We start from the raw sequence: 24694 nt of genomic DNA on the forward strand, positions 1-24694 counted from the left end.
TGATTCTGTGTTGGAGAGGAGAAACCGGAAGGGGAGGAAGGGAAGCAGGGAAGCAGTGGTGTCCCGGAGTGGCCTTCTCTGCTCTCAGTGCGAGGAAGCGCAGCTTTGTGCAGAAGTGGTACAGTGAGGTGGCTAAGAGCATGGTAGCTTCAGCACACGGCTGGGTGCAGGGATCTGTCCTGCTCCCTGAAGGGCTCAGACTGCACACTGCATCAATGCAGAAGAGGCCAGACCAGGCACCCCACTGCAGGGACCTCAACGTGGAGTCCAGGGAGTGGCACTTTCCACCTCCTCCTTCTCCACAGACATCCTGCCCTGCACACAGGACAGTGTGGGACACCTTTCCCTGAATCCCAGCAAGTCTAGGAGCAGGATCCTACTCAACATCAGCAAAGGGAGAAGCAGAGCTCAAACTGAGCCATGCCCTGCTCTTGCAGCACAAGTCTCCTCTTTCACCTCCACTCTCCCCTGGCTCCCAGTCACATCCAGTCTCTCCCTTTCTGCTCCCATCCTTTCTCCCTCTTCAAGCTGGCGTAGCAGAGGTGCCTCTGAATGCCCTGGTGAGGGGATGGTCACACAGGGAGGAGGTGGGGCGATGCTTCCAGTGTATGGGGTGCATGGCAAGGAGCCAAGGGCTGGTCCTGCCCTTGGTGAAGGAGTCCCTGGCCCACAGCTCCACTCTTGCTGTTGAGCCTGTAGAGTGTCCACGAGCAGGGTAGCCAGTGGGCCCCCCAGCCTCTGGATGCTTGTTTGCAAGCTGCCACTGTACCACATCATTATGAGGTGTTCGGGATATCAACAAATTAGCAGGCATCTGGGAAGAGAAGGATGCAGCACCATTCGTAAATGTCAGCTCGCTGCCTCCTCATTTTGCAGATCATTAAACCCAATATTCCTAACCTGTATTAGTGCAACGGGGACAGGCCCCCTTCACAGTGACAAGCCGCCAGGAGAGCTGCAGCAAGAACATTGCTATGGAGACCCCACAGCGCTTTCTGTCCCAGTGCCCCCAGACCCCAGAGTGCCCCAAGCTGAGCTGGCACATTCCCACCACCCCATGCTGCCTGCTCTGCCTGCGGGGACATGTGGGACAAGGAGGGGAGGGCTCTGAGCAGCAACCATACCACACAGGACACGCTGTGGGGTACAAACATGGGCACGCACGTGTGGGGAAGGATAGTAAAGCCAGCTGAGCCTGCGTGTCAGGAAGAGAAGGTGCTCCTGAGGTACACTGTGAGGTGCAGGGGGGGGGTCAACGCAAGGAAGCAAGAGTGCCATTTCTCTTTGTTTGGGGGGAAAATGTCACATGGGTGCAGCGTGTGCCCATGATGCAGTGGGGCTGGGGGGGCAGCAGAAGCGCTGTGCAGGGTACGTGTATGCACTGAGGGCATGTGGGTGGTGCTGCTTGCACAGGAGGGAGGTCATGGACAGCACAGGCTTCATAGTGTGCTTGCTCCAAGACACACCAGCAGCGTTACGGGTGTGTACACAGGGGTCTCTGAGGGGCAACACAGAGCTCTACAGGGTTCCCAGGAACCACAGAACAAGGGGGGTGTGGAGCTGACAGAGATGGTGGATCCGCTGTGGTGGGGCAATACCCATGCAGAGGCTGCTTTCACCCCGCCAGGATGGAGCAAGGAGCTGGTGGGGTCTGTACCGAGCAGGACTGACTTGTTAGCACTGAATTAAGAGGCTTGGTGGAAGGAAGCGCACGGGTGACACAAGCTGCGTGGGGCAGGCAGGAGTTGAGCAATAGCAGCTGGAATCCCCAGCAATCTGGTAAGCGCAGCTCAGCCTCACACTCCCAGCTCGCCGAGATCGGCCTCCAACAGCCCCTGACAGTTGGTATTAATCACGCACATCGCCCCAACACAACTCTTTACTGGCCATCAATTTCCCGTGGGTTTTAAAACTAAAAAACAAAGACAAAACCGCGTCGTTTGGCCGCCACTGAGAAGCACATTAAGGGGCTGTCAGCTTCTCGCCATGCACCCTGCATCACTCTTTAAGCACATGAGAAGTTCATTATCCCCGGAGCTCTGGCAGCCATGGGGATGCTGGCGTAGGGAGCGTCGTGAAGGTGCTCCTGTGTCAGACATGACAGAAGGCTCCCCACAGACCTCTGGGATGCCCGCAGCAGGAGACAGGGGTCCCAGGCACATAGGCATGGCTGCCATGGGGGCTCTGGGCTTGTCTGTGGCAGGACAGAGCACTGCTGGCCACAGAAGCGTTTTGGTCCAGCACACTTCCCCGATGGTCCCTGCAGGCTGATGCTGCAACCCCACCGCCATGGTGACGAGCGCTTCCCGGGGCTGCTGTGATATACCCTGACAGCCTGACACCACGTTTGCCAGCCTGTGGGTGCTCCCTGACAGCCTAAGCCGCACTCTCTGGTTTGGTGACATCCCCGGCAACCCAATACCACGCTTGCCATAGTTTGCTGATGCTCCCTAGCAACCTGACACTGCGCTCTCTTTAACATGAGCCCATGTAAAAAAGCAACAGCTCGTTTGATTTATGATACTTCAGAACAACTAAGATTCAATTGCTCTGCACGTCCCTGGCTCTGATTACCTCCTAAATGAGATAAACTGATGGCAATTTATCCCCAGACCTCACCAACTTTCCCAGGATGCTAACCTGAGGTGCTCGTGCCCTGCACACACAGGCATGGACTGGGGCCATCTGAAGGCAGCCTGGCTGAAGCCCAAGCCTTGGGCTGCCCTCTGCTCCTCCACACTCTGCGCCTGACTGGGAGAGATGCTGTGACCAAGGGCTGAGCCCGACACTATGCCTGGCCTGAGGCAGCTGCTGAGATCTCCTGGTAGAAGACTTTGGGGGTCCCAGCAGTGGTGCTCCCCACGCCATCATGGCCACGCTGGTGTGAACTAATAATGGACAACGCAGCCCATGTTTCCCCCACGCTCCTCCCAAGATGCTGCACCCTCGACAGTGGGATGAGCACCGCAAGGGATGACAGCTCTTCCACAGAGCATGGCAGCCCTGCTCTCTGCACAGTGATTTTTACACTTTCACCATGTTGACTATGCAAAAGCAAAAAGCTCAGATTACCCTGCTGTGAAAAAGACCCGATGAAACTGTTCAAAAGGATCAAGGAAGAGTAAGAATACTTACAGACACCAGTCCATGACATAAGTTATCAGCTACGCCCATGATGTGGGGTATTGCTCAGCCCCAGCTTCCAATTGCTGACCATTAAGGCACAGGGTGGGACCTCACACAGACTCGTTGTCTCCTATTTGCTTGCTGCCAGCTTCCACTCCTATTGCAGGCTGCCAGGCAGGACAGTGACCTGGGTGTGACTCCAGTCCAGAGCTCTCCCCGGTGGTTATAAAGCACAACCCAAGCATCAGTCCCAGAGACTCCTCTGCATCTGCCCTGGGCTGCCTGGTCCTGGTGATGATCTGCCATCGTGCCCTGAGCTACATCAGCCCTTGGGAGCAGGAGAGACAAAATGAATCGCCCAAGGAGGGCACCACAGGCAGGGAGACCCAGTGCCAACCAGACCTATGGCAGGCAAGTGATCGTCTGCCTGGAAAGGAGTGCGTGATTCAGCTCTGCAATTTCTACTGAGCACAGGGATGTACAAGGACCCTTTCCAGACAGAGATGCCCCCTCTCCCTGAACAGGGTATACAGCTGTTTGCTATTGAAACATCATACTGCCTACACCAGGACCAAGTTTGGAGCTCAGTGCCACTGGCATGGATGCTGCCTGCAGCCCCGCAGCACACACAGCCTGGCTTCCCCAGGAAGTGCTGAAGCAGGGAGAGCTGGGAGGATGAGAGAACTGACTGGGCCTTTGGAAGCTAAATTTTGTCATCAGATCAGTTTTCTAATACAGTAGACGACATGAAAAATAAATACAAGGTAAGTTTTTGAAAAGCCAACCAAAAAGCCAGAAAAAACACTGTACAATACCCCATGTGGAACACAATGCATGGAACCACTGTGACTCAATGTGAGCCTGGGAGCAGCACGCTCTTGTCATCTGCATAACGGTGCTGAGACAGTGGGTACTGCAACCATTCACCAACTGAAGGTGGACACAGGGACTTGGAAAGACAGGATTCAAGCTGGAGACACAGAGGCTAGACTGCAGAGCACAGATGCCCCCTCTGCTTGGCTATGCTCTTCTAACCCCTCGCTGCTCCCTTTCTACCACTGCACTGGAGCAGGCTGAGCAGCCCACTGCCACGTGTCCCATCACTGGGGAAGTATTCTTCTTGCTCCCAGTTCTGGTGCCAGAGGCTTCTTTCTGGCAGCAGGAGGAGCAACTATGTGCAAGGTCTGTGCAGTGACAAATGAACTTTAGTAACTGACAGTTCACTGGCAAATGAAGTTCCATGTTGATAAATGCAAAGTAATGCACATCGTAGGAAAAAAATTACATTACTTCAGCACCTGACAGGGCTCTAAATTAACTGTATCAACCCGAGACAGGGCCTGGATATCACTGCAGAGAGCACAAGACCTCTGCCCACAACAACACTCAAGGACCAGGGCAAGGAATAACAGAAAAAATGCTGATGCTGTTATACACATCACATGATGCTACATCGTTGCTGTGTGCAGCGTTGGTCACTCCGCCTTCCAAGGGTATTGCTAAACAGGGAAGGACAGCCAGAGTGAGCATGTGCCTGAAAAAATCCCTATGAAAAGACAGAAAGTGGAGTGGCTCAAGGATTAGTGGACTGGGCATCCAAAGAGGAGTGTGACGCTCATCTGGCCGGCCCACCTGGATACAGAAAGCAGTGAATTCTGTCACTGCCAGGGGCCGGATAGCACGTGGCTTGTGGAAAAGTAACTAATTTAATTTTAAGACTCTGTGCAGTAGTTAGGCCTCATTACTACTTCATAAAAGTGTTCCCACGTTTAATTGCCTTTTCCACTAAGAAATTGTATTCAATTTTGTGTAACTAGAGATCCCAGCCTCCGCACCTCCTCACACCTCCATCAGCTATGCTCACCAGCCTTTCAGGACCAGACTTCTTTCTCTGTAAACACTGAAAACACCAGTTCTTCGCTTCTCAGTCTTCATTCTGGTAAACTGAATACCTTAACATCCACATCATAAATACAGTCATCAGACCCAAGTCAGTTTTGGGACCTTCTTTACAACTATTTCCAGTATTCACACACTCTCTTGGAATATTATTTACAGGATGGGACACAGTACTTTAGCATGTGCTTTCTTAGCCTCACATGTAGATGCAAAGTCTTTCTACTCTTTGGTATCCCACTCTTCAGACAGATAAAGAATACTTGTCTCTCTTTTTGTCAAAGCACTGGACTGAGAACTGGAAACTGAGAGCTGACATGAGGAAGAGCAGTAGTGTATCTGAAGAGTCAACATATACCCATAGTGAAGAATGCATCAGGTTTTTAACAAATACAGATAATACTTCCATGTTTTCCATGAGACTCCAATGACGCTCAAGACACTTAATAAACCATGGCAAAAGGGAAGTCTTTCCCCAACTCAGTGGTTTTCAGCTGTAGATAACTACAACAGAAAAGTCTGAAAAACAGAACTGCTGAGCTCCTGCACAGATCATCACCGCGATGTTTCTAAGAGAGAGAATATATGAAGAGTTGTTCTGCCATGGGCAACCTGGGCTGCTGGTCTACAGGCTGACCTGAGATTTGGAGCAGGATGCCAGGACAGACACAACACACTTTGTTAGGTACAGGCTAATGACTGTGCAGGCTAAAATGTTCTGGTTTGGTTTACAGCAGCATTAGTTTTGAATACTTGTACTTAGCCCCCTTCCCCCTGCCTTTAGCCATCTGAATTAAACCTTTATTTTGGTTTACTACAAAAGCTCACTGAGTACTGTGGGACAGGATGACCGAGGATAAAGTCAAATCCTAAAGGCTGAGGATCACTTCTTCCACAGAGGCTAACCACAGGTGCAGGCTTTGGAGAACGTGGTTGCCAGGCTCATCTCTACCTGAACAAATCTGCATGGCTTTTCACAGCAAAATGCACTTCCCTGTGTCTTTCAGGCTCCCTACCAAGACTTGGGTCCCCCTTCAGAAACCCCTGAGACACCAAAATCTCTCAACAGAAAAACCATCAGTACTTCCAGCATAGGCAAAACAATGTATACATCTTCAACTGGTTTTCTGAAGTAGATAAACTTTTCCAAAAGACCCTTGGATTGAGGCAGATAGCCAGCATAGTTCTTTTAAACAGTAAAAGTTTGGAAAATTTATAAGCAAACAGAAAGGCTTGTGACAGAAAGTGTCTGCACACCTTAGGCATAGTTAAGCACACCTTAACTATATGGTGTGCTCTCACATCTGCTAATACAGTTATAATTATTATTACCACTAACAGTATATGCAGTCAAGGGCACGATGGCAGTGCTGCTTCTGCTGCAGGTGAGAAATGAAGGTGATCAAGAGGGGCTGGTTGCTCCTTCCTGCTTAAGCAAAGCCAGCTTGGATAAGGTGTGCTCCAAGCCCCCAGTCCCTGATGAGCCCTGGCAGGACTCCTGGGAGCCCAGTGCCTCAGGCAGAAGGCCTTTCCTACCTTCTGCTGCTGTGCTGGGGCCATCAGGCCGAGTCGTCCCTGTACTCTTTTTCCTGCGATGCTTCTTCCTGTTGGCATGCGGTGATGGAGGCGGCTCCAGCTTCGGGCTGGCAGCACTGGAAATGTTTGGGCTGGAGCTGAGAGAATCGGCAGTACCATTAGCTGGGAAAAAAGATAGAGAAAGTAATGTACAGCAGGACAGTGACAGTCTGGTCTCTCTACAGACAACCAAGTGTCCTGGAGGCAGTCCCGGTCCTCTGCCTGGCTCAAAATGCACAGCCCCATGAAACAGAACAGTACCATGCTCAGCCCCATCACATAGGGCAGCTCTTACACCTACTCCAGCTCAGGGCTGGCAGGCACCTAGGACAGGGTCAGGCTGGACAAGCTATGGGATTGTGATTATCCCAGATTCACCCGGGATGATCACACAGAGAGAGCGCTGGCATCTACGTAGCCAGGACAAGCACAGTGGCATCACTGGGGGCAGCCTGACATGCCAACCCGTCAGCGTGCATCCCTGTGTGTACTGCTCAGTCGCAGAGTCCTCACAGGGTGATGCATGCATTTTGAGAAAGAACAGTCAAAGAAGGTGCTCTTGGTCCCCCCAGGCGCAGATCCAGGTCCCAGGATCTGCAGTGCCACTGCAGAAGCATCATTCCCCCCCGGCATCTCTCTGCCAGACGAGGTGACTGGGGTTGCCACACTTAGGAACCTAGGCATGATGGTCTCAATAGGCTTCCGATACGGAGCTGAAGAAGCTGCATCCCCAGCAGCAACGCACCAAATTTATCCTCAATCATACTGTTCCTTACAATTAATAGCAGAATTAGAAACAATCAGGGAGCTGCCTAATTACTGCCAATTAGAGTGCGCTAATCAAGCTCCGATCACACACACACACGCTGCCGCTGCACTCACCATTAAATGTCAAATTTCATTAGAGACCAGCAACAAAATCAAAAGCCTGACATTCAATTTCAGCAGCACACACAGCGCAGGCTTCCAATCAGCATAAAAATGCAGACTCCGGGGAAGGCAACGAGGCGCAGGAGCCCTCGCTGCACTGTTAACCCTCTCCTAAATACACTCCTGCCTCTCCAGTGTCCACCCACCCACAGGGCATGTATGGCGGCTCTGCTCCCCGCCTGCTTCTGTCCTGGGCAGCTCGCTGTCCTCTCTGCAACAGCCCAGTGTCTCCCATCAAGTCCTAACCTCCAATTTCCATGTTTCGTGGCACCTGAAATTAAGAAAGCAATCACGGTGTCTAACAAGGGCAGCACCCTCCAGCAGTGGGGACTGCCTGAGAGATGGCAAGTCCTTCTCCCGCTCCAGCCTCGCCTCTGCTCTCCCTTCAGCCCAGTTCAGTCAAGCCTGGCTTTCTGGGGCTTGGTCTGTCTCTGTGTGGCAAGATAAACATCCATCAGTGGGATGGAGAGGCAGCAGCCAGGAGCTGCCCCATGCAGAGGTCTGGCATGCAGCCCATGTCCCCCTCGCAAGTCTAGGAGAGAATGCAGTACTAGAGCTCTTCCACCTCTGATTTCTACTACATTTGACACACACCAGTGCGGTGTTTCTGCTGCTATTTATCCACAGGGAAATAGCTCACCCTTGACAATTAAGAGAGATAAATCTAATAAAATCAGACTCCAGTTTTATAAATATAAATTACTGATACCGTTCAACAGGGCTAGGCTTAGAGCAGGTGTGAGGCACCTTCATCTCCCAGCCTGGATGTCGCAGGGGACCTGAACTTTCTCTTCTGAGGCTACACATGCTGCATCCATCCAGCCTACCTCTACTGCCCACCTGCTCACCAGGATGCCCCCCGGGCCAAACCACGCACTGCTGGCATCCTGCCCCTCTCCAGGCTCAGCTCAGGGTTTGTGTGTTTCTGCAGCTCCCACCAACGCACTGTCAGGCTGCGGTGAGCATGATGCCTCCTGCTCCACAGACCACAGATTACTCACATCCCTGCTCTTCTTACTGCTCAGCAGCTAAAGCCACAGAGATCCGGTCCTCCACGGCTGCCAGTGGGATAGGGATGGGACTGCAGTGGGGCAGGGGCAGAACATGAAACACACTCCCTGTACAAGAGCATGTATTGCTTGCTCTCCCTCCTTCCCCAGCAGGACAGGAAGCTCCTCTGGTCCACACAAGGACTTCCAGGTCCTCATCTCACCACGGGAATCCTTCTGCAGGCACTGCCTGGTTCCTCTCGTGAGCTGCAGCAGTCCTCTCATAAAGGACAAACACAAAATAGGCTGCAGCATGTCTACATGACCTATACAGCCCATCCTATCCCTCTTCCACGTGCTCTCCAGGGCACAACTAGAGGAGGCAGCTGTCCCTAGGAGCTGTGAGGACACCCTCTACAAGTCTGCTCTGAGCAGATAAATATTCCTTACCCTGCCCCACCATTTAGAGCTGGAAACACAACAGAGCACTCAGACCTGGGCTGCACAGTGGGGCTCAGGCTGGGGTGTGAGGCACGCCTACTTAGGCTCAGCTCAGCCCCGCAGCAGAGGGGTGACACGCTGTTCAGCTTTGCATTCCTCACTGCATGGAAAGCACTGCCTGTCCCCCAAAAAACCTTCTGCTTCGTGATGCTGTGAACCCATTTCTGCTGGCTATGCAGGGACGCAGCTCGGAGAGCCAGCCTGGCATGTGTGCTGCCCAGGGCTGCTCCAGCTGATGGCAAAAGGAGCCCAGGGAGCTGTGTGATATCTCCCTGGGGACAACACTTTGCTCCAGGCACTATGCCTGCCCCAGCTCTTGCTTGACAGCCCCATGTGGTTCTGTGGACAGGAGACAGATGCCAGGAGGTATGAAATCGCTGCTCTCCTGGCCAGCACATGGCGATGGCACAGTGAGCTGTGAGCTGGGCGACAGGCTGTGAGGCTGCTCCTTGGACAGCAGGGCTGGTTGTCCCTCATATGCTGTGGGCCCTTCCCTTCCCTGTGATGTGTCTGCAGACCACTAACACAGGGCAGTGCAAGGCAGGATCAACCCACACAGCTCAGTGCCCTGAACAGTGCACTGGGACCTGAGAGCAGGCAAGCAGCCATCAGCGATCGAGACACGCAATTAGCACTGAGCTGGTATCTCACCCCTCCACGTCATGGAAAGAAGCAGCAGCATCTCAGCACCCATTTTGTTTCAGCCTCCAGGTTACTTTGCAGGAAAGAGGTACACTGCTTTGGGTGCAAGTGCTTTGGCCACAAGTGCAGCAGGTTCCTCCCAAGGACAAGGAGGAGACGCCAGCTTGCTCTCCTGTGACACTCAGGCCAAAACCAGGGCAAGCAAAATGCGCAGCATGGCCACACCAGGCTCCTGGGCTCTGCAGCAGGGCTGCCGGGAGGAGGACCATACCTGCCACTGATGGTTCCTGGGGCGGGAGGCCATCCAGGCAGAGAGCTGCTGTCCAGAGGGCCGTACCACAAAATTCACCTGTGCAAAGGCAACGTGTGACTGCAGCACTGCCTATCTGCTCGCCGGCATGAGGGTGTGCAGACCCCGTTGTTGTGTGCACAGGGGCACGCTGCATGCATGGCTCCCATGGGGAGGGCGAGGGGGCTGCCTGAAGTGGAAGGAGTGTGGGGGACCAGACCCGAGCATCCCAGCAGATGTGCCCGCGTCCAAAGCGGTCCCCCCCTTGCACCCCACTTCCTCCGGCACTGGAGGAGCAGAGGCTGCCCTGCTGCACCCCGTGTCCGAGGCGAGGAGGGGGGCTGCCAGCACATTAATGCTCAGAGCTGCACCCTTCCGCTCCCATCGCCTGCGCTGCCCCATCAGCAGTAACAGTCTGATTAATTCGCTTCCAGCAGGGAGCTGATGGGGCCAATGATGGAGCCGCTGCATCAGGCGCGCTGAAATTGATAGTTTTTCACAGTTACAAATGAGGAGCCTCCTCAGCTGCAAATGGCGCCCGCACAGTCGGACTCCGGTAATGATCATAAAGAGGCTCTCTTTAAACTGCGAAAGCCCCTGGGACCGAGCGGGGGGGCGGCTGCCGCGCTAATGAGAACTACAAGGGGCGAGCAGGCATGGAAATGGCTCCTCCACTCTTGATGTGCATTTAACTGCTTTTTTAGTGCGGCGGCAGAGCCAGGAACGAAGGAGTGATGAATGCAGCACAAAAGCATTTATTTTCCAATTCGGCAAAGTGGCTACGTTGGGAAATGTATGAATTATTTTAATTCACTCAACTGTCCTGAAACATCACAGAGAGCGAGTGAGCGTGGGGGGAGGGGGCAGGCCGTGTTCAGTGTGTGCTCCAGAGCCAGGAATTACTCCTATTCGTTCAACTGCCCCAAAATCTGGGAGCTGGGGGTGCCGACGAGGAGCAGCAATGGGGGAAAGCAATGGTTGCTTCTCGCATGGCGAGCTGACTGGGGCAGAAGGAGAAGAGAGGCCAGAGCAGTACTGCTGTAGAGCAGCATCCCTTGGCTGGAGGGAGGCTCTGTTACTGCGCCCACGGGAGAGCTTCTCCCCCCTGTATGGACACGGCCGCCAGCTGACCCTCACGAAGGTGGACAGTCCCAGCAAGGCCCCAAAGGCTGTGTCTGACACCCGCGAGCAAACTGGGCTCACAGCCACAGGGCAGAGCTCAGGGCTCCCCCATCACTAACACAAACCTCCCCAGGTTGTGCCACTGAGGGGAGCAGGGTCCGAAGCACTACTTACAGGGGTTGGGGCAGCTGCCAGGGATGGCCACAGCCTCATTCCACTGGTCTGCACTGGAGACGGAGTAGGAGCGCTGGTGCATGCCATCCGGCTTCGAGCTGAAACCCACCAGGTTGATGCCGCTGATGGAGCGCTCTGAGTGCAGGGAGGTGCTGCTGGTCGAGTGGGGGGCACCTGCAAGAGAGGCACACATTAAGCATGGACTAACTGCTCCTCTGGAGCATGGTGGAAGAAGGACAAGCTGTCTTCTACATGATGAGACATGGCCCTGCATGAGGACAGGCTCTGGCTCTCCTCTCCCAAGGGATGCCAGCACATCACCCCCCTCAAATGTGCTGAGAAAAAAGCACTGCCCAGCACACAGCACTCCTCAGAGGGACACCCAGCTCGATGGATTTCAGGACAGCACCCTAGGATGCACAGCCAGGCATCCTGGCACACAGCTTCCACCTCCAGCCAGATTTTGCAGCTGGAGTTTGTGCTCTGCTCGTGATTTTTACTACAGCCTCAGGCACCTGGACAAACACAAAACCACCCCATCTCACCTCATCCTCACTCCTTAACTCCTTGTGTGTCTCTAGCAAGAAACACAACCACGTTGGAGGCACTATGAGTAAATGGGAAATCACATGAAGGATGACAATCAGGGCAACAGAGGTCTGTAAGGTGGGAACTATGGGTGGAAATGCTTCTTCGCACTAGCTGGGAAACCTCTGGAGCTGAGGCCAGGAGCTTGAACCCCCAAGAAAAAGAGTATTCTGAGGATTTAGAGACTGTCACGGAAGACAAGATCTCTCAGCGATTCAAAATGGGTCAAGTGTTTCTAGATTACAAGAATATCCAAAATTTCCAGAATAGTAAATAGAGTGGTTCTGACAGGGAGCAAAAATCTTGCAGTTCAAGGCTGCAGGCAATCTGTTAAGGAGGATGATGCTGTCCTAGAGGGATTACCCTACACATTCCCTTAGGGCATTCAGTCCAGCCATGGTGGAATGAATGCTCTGGGAGCTTGGGGGTAAGAAAGAAAAGGGTCTTTTTCCCTACTCTGAAGCTCCCTCCCTCCGCCACCTCAGGTGCAGATCCTGAGCTGGGACTCTCACAGCAGCCCCTGCGGCCACGGAAGAGCGCAGGACCCCCTGAACAGCTCCAGCCACAGCGTGCCAGGCTGATGAGACATGGACCCAGCCCTGCCAGAGCCAACCACCCCATCATCACACAAGGAACCGGGCTAAGAGAAACCAAGCAACTTGTTTCATGAGACTGCCATGTAAGTAGGATCTTTCACAGAAGCAGGCTGGAGAGCAGATGGACACTTGCAGGAGCAGGCCCCCAGTTGATCTGCTACAGCCAGGACAGCTCAGCTGACTGCTTGTTCACTGTGTAAGACCAGCCTCATTTTGCTCTTGCAGAATCCCAGCATGGCTGGGGCTGGAAGGGAGGTCTGGAGGTCACCCTGCCCAATCCCTGCTCAAGCACGGCCACACAGAGCCAGTTGCCACAACTGTGTCTGGACAGTGTTTTAGTTTCTCCAGTGAAGGAGATTGCACAACCTTGCTGGGCAACCCGTTCCAGTGCTCAGCAACCCTTCACTAAGAGTAGAGCCCCATAAAATCCCATGTGAAGCCTCAGAATCTGTACATAAACGTAAGTTTCTGTCCCTGCTGTTTCCATGAAAACCTAAGAAATGTGATTCGAATGTTACTGGTGCCTGAGTGCTGCCTGAGGCTGCAGAGTGCCTGAAATGACTGCTCAAAAAGCCCAAATCCCCCCCTACAGAAGGTGGATCCAAGGTGTGTGCTGAACAGAGGGGCGATTTGGGCCATCATCCCTGTACCTCGCATGCCTGCCGTCCACGAGCACTTCCCATTCAATGTCAGCATGGCAGGTGCCTCCCATCCTCCTCTTCATGTACCCACCCTGGACCAAAAACCCTTTCACAGAATCACAGAATCCCTTCTCCATTGCACGGTGCTGAGACTCTCTGTCAGCCCTGCCTGCAGATCCTGCCTGCCGTGGCAGTGCCAACACAGAGCTTGCAGGGCTGTTGGTGCCCTGCTCCTGCAAGCTGCTGGGGCCCCTGCCCGTGGGGCAGGAGCAGCAGAGGCGCTGGCTTGCCTGCCTCCAGCCCGGCTGCTGCACGTTCCCCCTCCCTCTCCTTGTTCAGCGCCACAGAAACACGTGTAAAACCATGACACTGACTTTGCCTCTAATTAGCCCTTAATTTACAAGACACACTCGGAAGGGTAATTAGCTGGCGCTCCGCTCCTGACTGCTGCATCCATCTCCTCTTGCCTCCTCATGGGAGGGAGCCTGCTGCCACTGGAGCAGGGACAACGCAGCTCTCCTGGGGCTGGGAAGATATGGGTCCTGGGGATCATGCTGCTGGGACAAGACAGGATGGGATGGGACGGGCCGCAAGCCAGGCTGCACACACAGCACATGTCTATCACCACAGCCATGCAGGAGACAGAGGCAAATAGCAGGAGTGTAGAGTGCCTGCAGGAAGCAAAGGGGAAAGCCCTGATGAGGGCCAGGCAGCCCAGATTTGCCCTTGCACCTCCGTGCCAGCCATACCGGGCACATGCCCTTCCATTGCTCCTCCAAGGAGCAGTCTGAGCTCCCACAAAGTGCCTCAGCCCTCACCAGAGGCAGGGACATGCAACCTGCCAAGGCTCCCTCCAAACCTGCCCCCAGCAATAACCTCCTTGGTTTTGTGGCATGTACAGGAGGTGAGGCTGGGCAGCAGGAACTGCTGGTGGCAGGAAAGGAAGGCTGCTGCGGTCAGGCTCATAAAGCAGCAACCCCAGCACCTCCAGAGCTGGCTCTGCAACCCTGCTCGGCTTTGGCAGTGGCTGCTGCAGAAGCACACTGCGCTGTGGTGGCCACAGCTGTGCTGTGACCTGAGTCAGGCCTGCAGGACACCAGTGTGTGCAGAAAAAGATGTCCTTGGGAAAGCCACTGATGTGCTCGGAGCCTGCTCTGACCACCCAACCCTGCACCAGTACCCAGCACAAGTATCCCAAACCTGACACCTGCCTTGCCAGCAGGACATGCCATGAAGAAGTGGTGCCAGCTTGAATCTCTCATTTTGTAATGAAACAGTGCTGCTAAGACTTCCAGAACAGCTTCTATCAGCCTCTGCAGTGTCTCCAGGAGCTCCCTGCATTTCACACCAGCTGCCTGGAATCACTCAGCGGCACAGAAATGTCCTCACAGCCCAGCCACTCCCTTGTCCCAGGGATCTGCAAGGTGGTCCCAACAAGGCTGGAGCTCTCAGGAACTGCCCTTTTGCTGGACATGTTCCCTTTATATTAGGCAAGCAAAGCGAAAGGTGAATAAAAGGCTACATGTAAAATACTGCTTCTCTGAGCCAAAGCCTTCAGGATCTGAACTCTCCCTGACCCTGCCTATAGTCCCTCAGGCAAAGCTCTCCCAATCACTATTTCCTCAAAATCCCCCCAAAAGAGATTCATATAGCCATGTTAGTGTGTCCCCACCAGTACGCAAAGCTTCGTGATGCCTTTTTTAAGTAAAGCCTAACTGATAACATAGCAGCAAATGGAAAATGACCTAAAAACAGAATGTCATTTTGAAAAGTGAGCTAACAAAACCGCAATAATATTTATTTAGCACAAAATGCAAAGGCAGGTACCCTGGAACTAATGGGCGTGATTCAGAAAATCCTGGGAACGCACGTACTGCTTTCCATGGGATTTGGATTGCACCCCAATGACAATAACGTCTCCACTAGACTGGGGCTTCTAACTGGGACCACCAGAGGAGGAGGAATGCTACAAGTATTGCCTTTTCACAGCACTACTGAAACGCACCACCAATGAGGCTGGAAAGCCAAACGGGATCCCCCATGTACTAGATGACGTATGTGTTGTGTTACACTTCCTGCACAAATCTGGTGTGATACCTCACCTAGAGCTTCATGCACGACCTACCACCCTGAAACAAACTAATTTAAGGTGGAATGGGTACAGAAAACAAAGTTGACATCCCATTCCCACTAATCCTGCTAGCCCACCTGCCCACGTCCTACAGCTGGCAGTCCTGAATTCCTGCAGACTGCCAGCAGTAGCACCACGAGTGCATGGACGTGCTACATCAGTCGCATACTATCTTAACATGAGCAATACAGAAATACATACATTCCTGACAAGTTCACTGAGGAAAGGACTTGTTCTTTGTCTTCCTTGAACACACAATAACCTGACCAGCACTGAAGAAACCAAGTGACACATCAGCTCTACCTCCTACCACAAGCATCCAACACCCACTCTGAACAAGCTCCTGGTGAAGCCACACATGTCCTTGATGCACATATCCTGAGTGCGGAATGTCTGCACTCGGACATGGATATGGCAGAGAGACTTTCTTCTTCCCGGACATGGAAGACAGACTGCTTCAGTGGCACAGATGGATGCTCTCTGTGCACTGACAGCCAAAACACATACCAGTGATTATGGTCCTGGGCTAATCTCTGCTGTGTTTGATGCTGTCAGCCCAGGAACACTGCAATTTCAACATGAGAAAGGGGACTGGCTCCCAAAGGCTCATCCTCCCTTGGCCAATGGACATAGCAGACTGTAACACAATAAAAATCCCCTGGGTTCCATGGCCAAGGTTGGGTCTTTTCTCTAAAGTGTCAGGCCTTGCTCTGGTGCTGAATAGAGCTGCTGACACCTCGCTAGAGCCTGCTAGCCATATGGCATGAGATGGTGACGGAGGTAACCCCAGGATGGGGTGATAACACCCTGGCATGAAGCAAACCCTATTTTCTCTTGTCCTGCAGTCAGCCAATAGCACATTGCAGATTAATGCTATTCACTATCTGCCAAACCACATCCCAGAGAGTCATCAGTTACCACTACCCATTAACCAAAACTTTAACGTACATGTTGCCAACCAATCATCATTTACTCCAAAGTCACAGTTACTGCAAGCCACCTTAGTGTACTCTGTTGGTGTTGGCAGCCAGAGCATGTCTCAAAGCCTCCCTGAAAGCTGCATGTGTGGGGCAGCCATGGCTGCTCTGGATCTCAGCACACTGCTCCTGGGCTGCGCAGCACGGGCTGGATGGGTACCCACCTCCAGCTGGTGGGAAACTCCCCCGTTCCGAGGAACCAGCTGGTTCTTGAGGGGAGGTGAGAGCCAGTGAGCCTGGTTAAACTGACTGCCTGTGAAATCCCCGCTGGTAAAGACATAATTCACCCCTCTCCATCAATGGGCGGTCAGCTGCCATGTACGCAGGAATGCAGCTGCCCTGGGAGCACCCTGACGCTGCCTTTCCCAGAGCTGCCCTCACTCCCAGAGCAGGTCCAGAGCCAGAAGAGTCTCTGTCAGGTTGGTTTTCTGAATGAAGCACTGCATTCTGCTTTGCTGGACATAGTTGGTTCCTTCCTCTTGAACAGTTCCCACCAGTACAGAGGCCAAAAAATGTAGGCTAGCTCTTACCAACCAGAAGCACCAGGATGCAGACACATCATGTGAAAGACATCAACTTTCAAGTTCTCCTTGGGATATGGTAACAATGCCGACCACCTACAAAGCCCCACAAGCATGGCAGGATATGTTCTGGGATGACAGATGTCCTTCCCAGCTCTGCCAACAGTGAATGTCTGTGTGAAATCATGGATCCAAACCACAGGCAACTGAGGTTTCCCAGCCCTGTTTCTTAGCAAGGCCATGAGGATCTGCCAGCTTGCACACAGTGGGAGCCATTGCCTTTCACTGGGCTTCACAGATGCTCTGACACAGGGGAATCTTCCTCCTTTCTTAGCACTGCATTTGGAGAGCATGTTTTTGGACATATGCGCATGGTAAGTGACTATTTAACACCCTGGCTCCTACCAAAGCTAATCTGTGGTGGGTACAAACCACCAAGAGAAACAGCTCTGCATAGTCCAGACATCTCCAGGAGGACCGAAAATGAAGCTGCCTGCAGCACAATGGAAAGGGCTGACCATGACATGGTTAACATTTTGTACTTCCATCTCCCAACCAAAACTCAGGGGCACGGGAGATAAGGCAAGGCGTCTCAAGCTGACACCCCAGACTCACCTCTCATTTAGATGGTGGCTGACTCCACATACTGAGTTAGCAGGACTCCAGCAGACCAGAGAAGCCTGTGAACAGGAGATGGCCAACCCCCTAAATCCTCAGGCACCGAGAGCATGCCGACACCCCAGGAACCACAGGCAGCCAGAGATGCTCAGTCCTCCTAAGCCTGAGCTCTACCCAACCCACACACCCACGCAGAGCCCACCATGGAGCACACCATGCCCACTCACCCTGCAGCTCCACTGCAAAGGAAGGGTGGCTGGAGTTCTGTGGGGAAGAGGCAAATCCGCCAGGAGAGCAGGCGATTGCACATCTGGACATGGATTCAAAGCAGCCAGAAGGACCCCCTGATTGTCTGATCTTTTTTGTACAGCCTAAGATTATACCATAGGTCTTTCACTAATTTACTCCTGTTTGAACCACAACATCCCTTTTAGAAATCTTCTAAACTTGATTAGAATATTGTCAGTGACAGAGAAATCATAGCAACTCCTGATAAGTAGTTCCAGTGGTTAATTACTCTCACCGTTGAAATTTGCACCTTATTTCTAGTCTGAATTGTCTCGCTTCTGCTACCCATCACTGGATCTGGGTGTATTTTTATCTGATAAAGAGTTCTCTATTACCAATTTTTTGTTCCTATATAGGTACTTGCAGATGGTGTTGAAATAATCTCTCACCCTTTCCCCAATAAACTAAACAAATTGAGCTCCTTGAATCTTTCACTACAAGGTGCATTTTGTAAGCATTTCACTGTTTTCACAGCTATTCTCCAAGTCCTATCCAGTCTACCAGTTTCATTTTCACACTGGGGACACGTAAAATCCATGAACTTCAGGCCTCCAGAAGTCCTCCCCATCCCAAAACTGACAGTCACCATCAAAACGTCAGAAAGACCTTGACCACATCTTCTAGAATTCCTGAATTAAGTAATTCAGACTTGCTGATTCAAACACGTCTAAATCTCCTACCTGCTGTTTAATATGCTTCCTAATTACAGTTAGAATATGAAGAATTCATCATTCTGTGATAAGATGCATCATCTTACCTCTTCCCAGACAACAAACAGAAGTGTTCACTGAACACTTATCTTCTTTTTTTCTTTATTAACCATTCCACTATTTCCATACCGCAATGAGCAAATGCTCGGTTTAGGATTCATTAGTTCCTAATAAACTTGGAAAAAAATACCCTTTTAACTGCCTTTAACTCTGTTTGCTACCTTTTCTGTATCCCCTTGCGCAACCATGTTAATGTAGGCTCCTAAAACTAGCCAAGAGGGGGGAAGGTGAGCTGGGAAACGAGCTTCAGATACTAAATCCATCACTTTCATTTCCATGTTATGGAACATGTAAAAGTTGAGGATTAGGAATTTAGTAAGATACATGAACAGTGACTATTCTCATGATTCACAGGCAGAAAATGCTGTGGACAAGGCAGTCACTTCAGCAGAAGCTCACCAAGTACAAGGCATAAGACCAGCATATAGTTAAGATACATTGAGTGGTGGTGAATGAGACCCTGCTGCATTTCCACACTGCACTGCTGAGACCAGAACAGAACAAAGCACCAGGGAGGACACAGGAGCTGCTTTGAGCTCAACATCCGGATCTGTGTTGGAGGAAGAGAGATGCAGGATTTGTCTTTTTTTCAAGTGAAACAGCTATGAGAGAGAAGAAAAGAGAGGGTTCCCTCTAGGAGAAAGGCAGCAGAGATGACCAACTGAGAAGTCCACAAACTAAGAAGCTTCCAGATGTGGCATCTTCCCATCAGCTGAGGCACTGATGTCCCTATGGAGAACGCTAGTGGACGTACCCAGCAGCTGTGGTGTGCTGGCATTCTTATCTCATTGGTGACCTCATTTTCAAGTTCTTAACAGCATAATTTGCCAAATGTATTTAACTTCTTCCCTGAATGTGACTGGTACTAATCATGGTCTGGGGAAGCTGGGCAGGCACAAGGTGCACGACTGCTCCACAAGCAACGAACACAGAGAAAGCGGTGAAACAAACCCTTTGTGCAGCTGTAACCAGAGCAAGTCTGGGAACGTCAGGAGCTGGAATGCTTCCCACAAAGCCAAAAGGGTCACTTTGAGGGCTGCTCATAATTAATCACTCACGGCGGATGTTAGTCTGTGGAGCTCTGGCAAAGGGCTAAATGGCAGAGAGAGCCTCTACCCGTGGTTCCAGCTGGCCATGCAGGACCACACCGGTGTTATCAACTACCTACCTACTGCAGCTTCCAACTTCTGCTCAATACTTATCCATTACTTTATTTGTTGCTGTTATTTCTATTGCTTTCTACATACACACAGATACATGGATATAAAAAACACATCAGCATAATACAGCTGGCTCTCCTCCACTTTCTTTTGTTCCTGTGCATTCTTCACTATCTAGATTGAGAAAAAGCGAATTGCTTACGTCTCCTCTTAACCCAGATTAATACATTTTTAAGAAGTGCAACCTTCCTTTTGATTTCAACTTTCTGGTATTCAGTGAGATGCTCTTTAAAAACTCCTAATTATGCTTTGCTTCTTTTTTTTTTTTTTAAGTTCTTTCTCCCAGATGATCTGGTGCATAATTGCTTTCAGCTTTGTTAAATTGGCTTGGATATATATTTTTGCGTGCGTGTGTCTGTGCATGTGTGTGCTTAATATGCTTTATTTCTGATTTGAATTTTATTCTGCCTGAACACCAGTACAATGAAGTCAAGGTTACTTTTGCCCAAGCCACTACTAAAGTTCAGTTCCATGATTCAATCTCCTCATCTGCTTCAGATGAGGGTACCTATGGCACTCTCCATGGGGCTGCACTGCTGCTTTGAACCAGCCTAATTCAGGAAGCCTCAGGAAGCTTCACTGTCACTTGGCTAAGTCCTTCAGTGACTACCACCACAATACCGTAATTTACTCTCCAACATGTTGCAATGAAACACTCTGAAACTGTTTTGGAGATGCACAAAACAAACTGCTAGGAATGAGCAGTGGGGTGCAGATGAAGGAAAGAATCCTTGCTCTGTATCTCACTCCTGGTCTGTTAATATGGCCAGAGGTGTCACTTAAGAGTCTCGGCAGAAACCTGGAATCATAAGCTGCAGAAAATGTACAAGTAATACTGCCTAAAATACAAACCAGAGAAGACAATATGATGCTGAAGAGTCCAAAAGAGATCACCAAGGTGGCACTGGGAGACAGATTGCCCAAGAAAGCTGTGAATGCTCCATCCCTTGGCAGTGTTCAAGGCCAGGATGGACAGCGCCTTGGGCAATGTGGTCTAGTGTGAAGGGGGTTGGAACTAGATGATCTTCAGGTCCTTTCCAACCCAAACAAGGTTGCACCAATACAAATTACTATTTGCATTTACAGCCAGAAACAGGAAGCCAAGTCTGATACAAAACTGCAGGAAGGAATGAAGTAGACCCAGAACTTTCTGGGTTTGCTGCACAAGCGCGCGCCTGGACAAGTATTGCAGTGACTGATGAAAACCCAGCATTTGCACACAGCTCACAAATGGTAGCAACTGAAAAGGCCATCCAGCTTACGCTAGAATTGTATTATACTGTCTTACCTAACTTCTGTTTCTACAGCTACTCACTCAAAGCATGTTTTATACAGCCCTGCTTGCTTTGCCCACAGAGACTGCCTGACACACAGCAACACAACTACCCAGTGTGCAACAATACCAAGTGAGACCATGGATGAGTCAGGGGCGCTCCACAGGACCCTAGGAAGGGACAGAGCTCATAACAGAATGACTCTATCCCTTGCCTGCTAGCAATGGGCTTTTATACCTTCCTCTGGGGCACCTGACTGTCCAGCAACAGAATGAAGACACCAGCCACCGACCCCATGCACCTCTAGTGTAGACCAGAGGGCAGGAAGGGGGACTCAAACCAGGAATGGCAGCCTGCACTTCAGAAGGGATGGGCTGGCAGGAAGACTGGGTGACAGCAGAATGGCCACGAGTTTGCTGCCTGTAACAAGTTGTTCCCCTGCCCTTCCCTCTCTTGCAGCACGAGTGTGGTCTGTATGTAAGCGAAAGCACAGTTTTTTGGAAAAGGTCCTCAGTCCACCCCAGGGGAACACCAGCTACCCTGTCACCCCAGTCTGCCTTGGCAATGTGGGGCAAGTTATTTACACTGAAATTTTCACAGGTGGCTACTAATTACACCCTCTTCATTTTTCCAGGTGCCCTGTGCAAGACACCCTGAGCCAGATGTTCAGAAATACAGGATGCTTATAACTACAACTGCAGCCCATGGGTCTGGCTTGCTGCCCCTGTGCGATGAAGCTGTGTGCCCATCTGGCTTCTCTCAGCACTTCCATCGTCCCTGCGCTGGGCTCTGATCATCACAGCATTCTCTCTGCCTTGCTCTTTTCCTCTCTCTGTTCCTCTCCTCCTCACTTTCTCTGAGGCCTTTTTTCCCTGTTCAGCCTGCAATGCACAGCTCCTTTAGTGTTCTAGCAAGTAATAAGTATATCAAGTCCCAGTAATTATCTCTAATTAGGGTTAGTGATTATGCTGTTGGGTCGGAGAAAATCAATCTCTGGTTTCCCATCAGGGAGGGCAGAGAGAGTTGTGATGAGGAGGGGAGGAAGCACTGGCAGCTCCCTCCCATGCTCCAACTGCTCCCCGCCTGCACTGCCAACAGCACTGCTGGTTCTGAGGGCCAGGACCTCCATGCGGTGAGATGGATCTGAGCGATGGTGACTATGGCACAGCCTTGCTCCTTCACTGGTCTGGATAAGGGGGTGGACAGCCCACCCCAAGGATTCAGAGCAAAGCCAGGGCTGTTACGGCACTGCTGGGCTCAGCATGGCTGGATGCTCGCACCACAACTCACGGCCACCTCCACAGAACAGGGCTGCACCTACATGTGCTTCTCACAGGGACACTGGGACTCACGCCCTGTGTCTAGAGCCAGGATGCAGTGGGGGGTGCTGGAGCTGCAGAGGCTGGGCTCTCCAGAAGGGCAGTGTTGGGCATGGACCTAAGAAGGTCCTACATCTCCATCAGGCAATGGAGCAGAGACCTGAGAAGGTCCTACATCTCTTGTCAGGGGATGGCAGCTCACCTAAGCCATGCTCTGCTGTCTGAGCGAAGATCAAGGTCACAGGTTCAAGCTGTACCCCAGCATGCTTACCCTTCATACTCCTGGAGAACATGACTGCTGACCATACGTGAGTCACGCCATGGCCATGGTCTGAAGTGTGACAGGTAGAAGGGCTGGATATGCTGGAAGATGCTGTGGATGAGAGTGAAAACCAAAGAGGAATAGCCAGAGCAGTCTGTCACAGACCAGAGAAATGGCCTTTTGAGAAAACTCCCAATAAAAGCATGTCCATAATGCCCAACGTACAAATCTAGTGAGCTCAGTGCTCACACCTCCCAAGCAGCAAGGCCCTGGGTGTGGACATACAAAGCAGAAGGATGGGTGAGCAGCCCTCTAAAAGACGGGAAAAAATAGAATAGGTTCTGGACAGAAAACTCTGGCAACTGGCAGGTCAGAAGGGAGAATGATTTCTCCCTTTTGGCCTGCCAGATGTCTGGCAAAGCAAGTCAGCAAGAAGAAGAGCAGGTCTGAAGCAAGAAGGTGCTGCCCTTCTCCCCATGCTTGTACAGAAGCCTGGTCACTTGCCAGGAGCCAAAACCTCATTTTCATGGCTGGGCAATGGCTCCTAGGAATGGTGGGAGCAGGCAGCTCCTCTCCCAGGCACAATTTCTGGCTCAGTGACTCCATAGAGGAGACACGCTCTGACAAGGGGAGCATGAGGCCCTTCTGGAAACCAAGCAATAGATGAAGAAGCTACTTAACATGCTCAAGATAGTTGGGTCATCAACTCTCTGAGAACGGTAGCATCTTTGTAAACATCTGCAGAGTCACCAGTAAAGCTGGAGAATGATACAACAGGTTTTCTGTATGACTGAACAGGCTATCAGTACTTTCACATAATAGCTTAAATACAGAGAAAATGGTCTTTGGATGCAATGGGGACGGGCTCTGGAGGAATGTGGACTGGTGGGCAAGGAGCTGCTATGGACCGTGTACAGACTGAACTGAATTCAAGTTGCTTCTTGCTGCTCTGCCTCACAGATACCCCCACATCCCTTCTGTCTTGGCTGGTGCAAACACAGTCTAATTTGCACAATTCAGTAACAACTATGCATATTCAAATAGAGTCCAGGAGATCTCAGCTGGGCAGCTCAGCGTGCCTTTCCACTTTGCAACCAACACATCAGCAGTTCCAGCTGATGGGCCACAGCATGCCCCAGTTCAGATCCGCAGCACTGCCATACACCTTTGCTGCTCCAGAGAAACCTCAAAACACCTCAGTGTATCTGACTTCATCCCTAGTAGAAAGCACTTCCTTCCTCCCACAAGGGCAGACTCATTCTGGAAAAATCATTCCACTGCCTACCTACAGGCTAGAGTGACTCAGCTGGCCATCTAAAAGGAGACGAAACTGTGGTAAAACCTAAGGATGCAACATGTTGCAATACTGTAAATACCACTGCTACCATGACATGGCATGTCCCAGTAACACACTGTGACAGCACGTCTCTGATGGAGACAGACCGAGAGAGCTGGGCATGCAGAAGGCTCCAGGGAGACCTTAAAGCAGCTTCCAGTGCCTAAAGGGACCACAGGAAAGCTGGAGAGGGGCTTTTGACAAGGGCAGGTAGGAACAGGACAAGGGGGAATGGCTTTAAACTGACAGAGGGGAGATTGAGATGAGGTATGAGGAAGAAGTTCTTCCCTGTGAGGGTGGTGAGGCCCTGGCACAGGTTGCCCAGAGAAGCTGTGGCTGCCCCATCCCTGGCAGTGCTCAAGGCCAGGCCAGGCCAGGGGCTTGGAGCAACCTGGTCTAGTGGAAGGTGTCCCTGCCCCTGGCAGAGGGTTGGAACTGGATGAGCTTTAAGGCTCCTTCTGACCCAAGCCAGTCTGTGGTCCTATGATTTGCTGCCCACGTGAAGGACAGTGGGCTGGAGATGAACCGGCAGACTGGGCAGACAAGTACCTGAGGATAACAGGGATGATGATGATGAGTGAGGTTGTTTGTTATATTCGAGACCTCTGAAAGATCTCTTGCAGGATCAAGGTGCCCAAAAGAACAATGCAGAAGGCAGCAGGAAAAGCAGGGGCAGCCCAAGGCTAAGAAGCTGAGTATTTCCTCTGAGAACATGGGATCTAATCTGTACACTGCTGCAAAATTCCCAGAACTACTGTTCAAGTCACTTATATCGACACTTGTCAAAACCAGTCACTAATAATGTGTTCCTCCTGTTCCAAGTGCCCAGGTGGAGACCCTGAGGACTGATAAACAGGAACTCACTGCTCACAGCTATGCTTTAAAGGGCTAAAAAAGGGCTAGGTTCTT

General features: G+C 51.5%; 1 protein-coding gene across 2 annotated transcripts in view; it reads right to left on the reverse strand.

Annotated features, from left to right (window-relative positions):
* The window catches only part of AGAP3 (ArfGAP with GTPase domain, ankyrin repeat and PH domain 3), a 134303-nt gene that overhangs the window by 10470 nt on the left and 99139 nt on the right, over window positions 1-24694 (reverse strand). For both annotated transcript variants that reach the window (XM_061449677.1, XM_061449676.1), the window contains exons 12-13: window positions 11245-11418; window positions 6559-6720 (exon numbers count right to left, since the gene is read on the reverse strand). In XM_061449677.1, coding sequence (XP_061305661.1) covers window positions 6559-6720; window positions 11245-11418 — 336 coding nt within the window. The remainder of the gene's footprint in view (window positions 1-6558; window positions 6721-11244; window positions 11419-24694) is intronic.

The sequence above is a fragment of the Pezoporus flaviventris genome, unplaced genomic scaffold (genome assembly GCF_033815535.1).
Source record: "Pezoporus flaviventris isolate CSIRO_AGI_PZ_B2104156 unplaced genomic scaffold, CSIRO_AGI_Pfla_v1 ptg000007l, whole genome shotgun sequence".
Taxonomy (NCBI): Eukaryota; Metazoa; Chordata; class Aves; order Psittaciformes; family Psittacidae; genus Pezoporus; species Pezoporus flaviventris.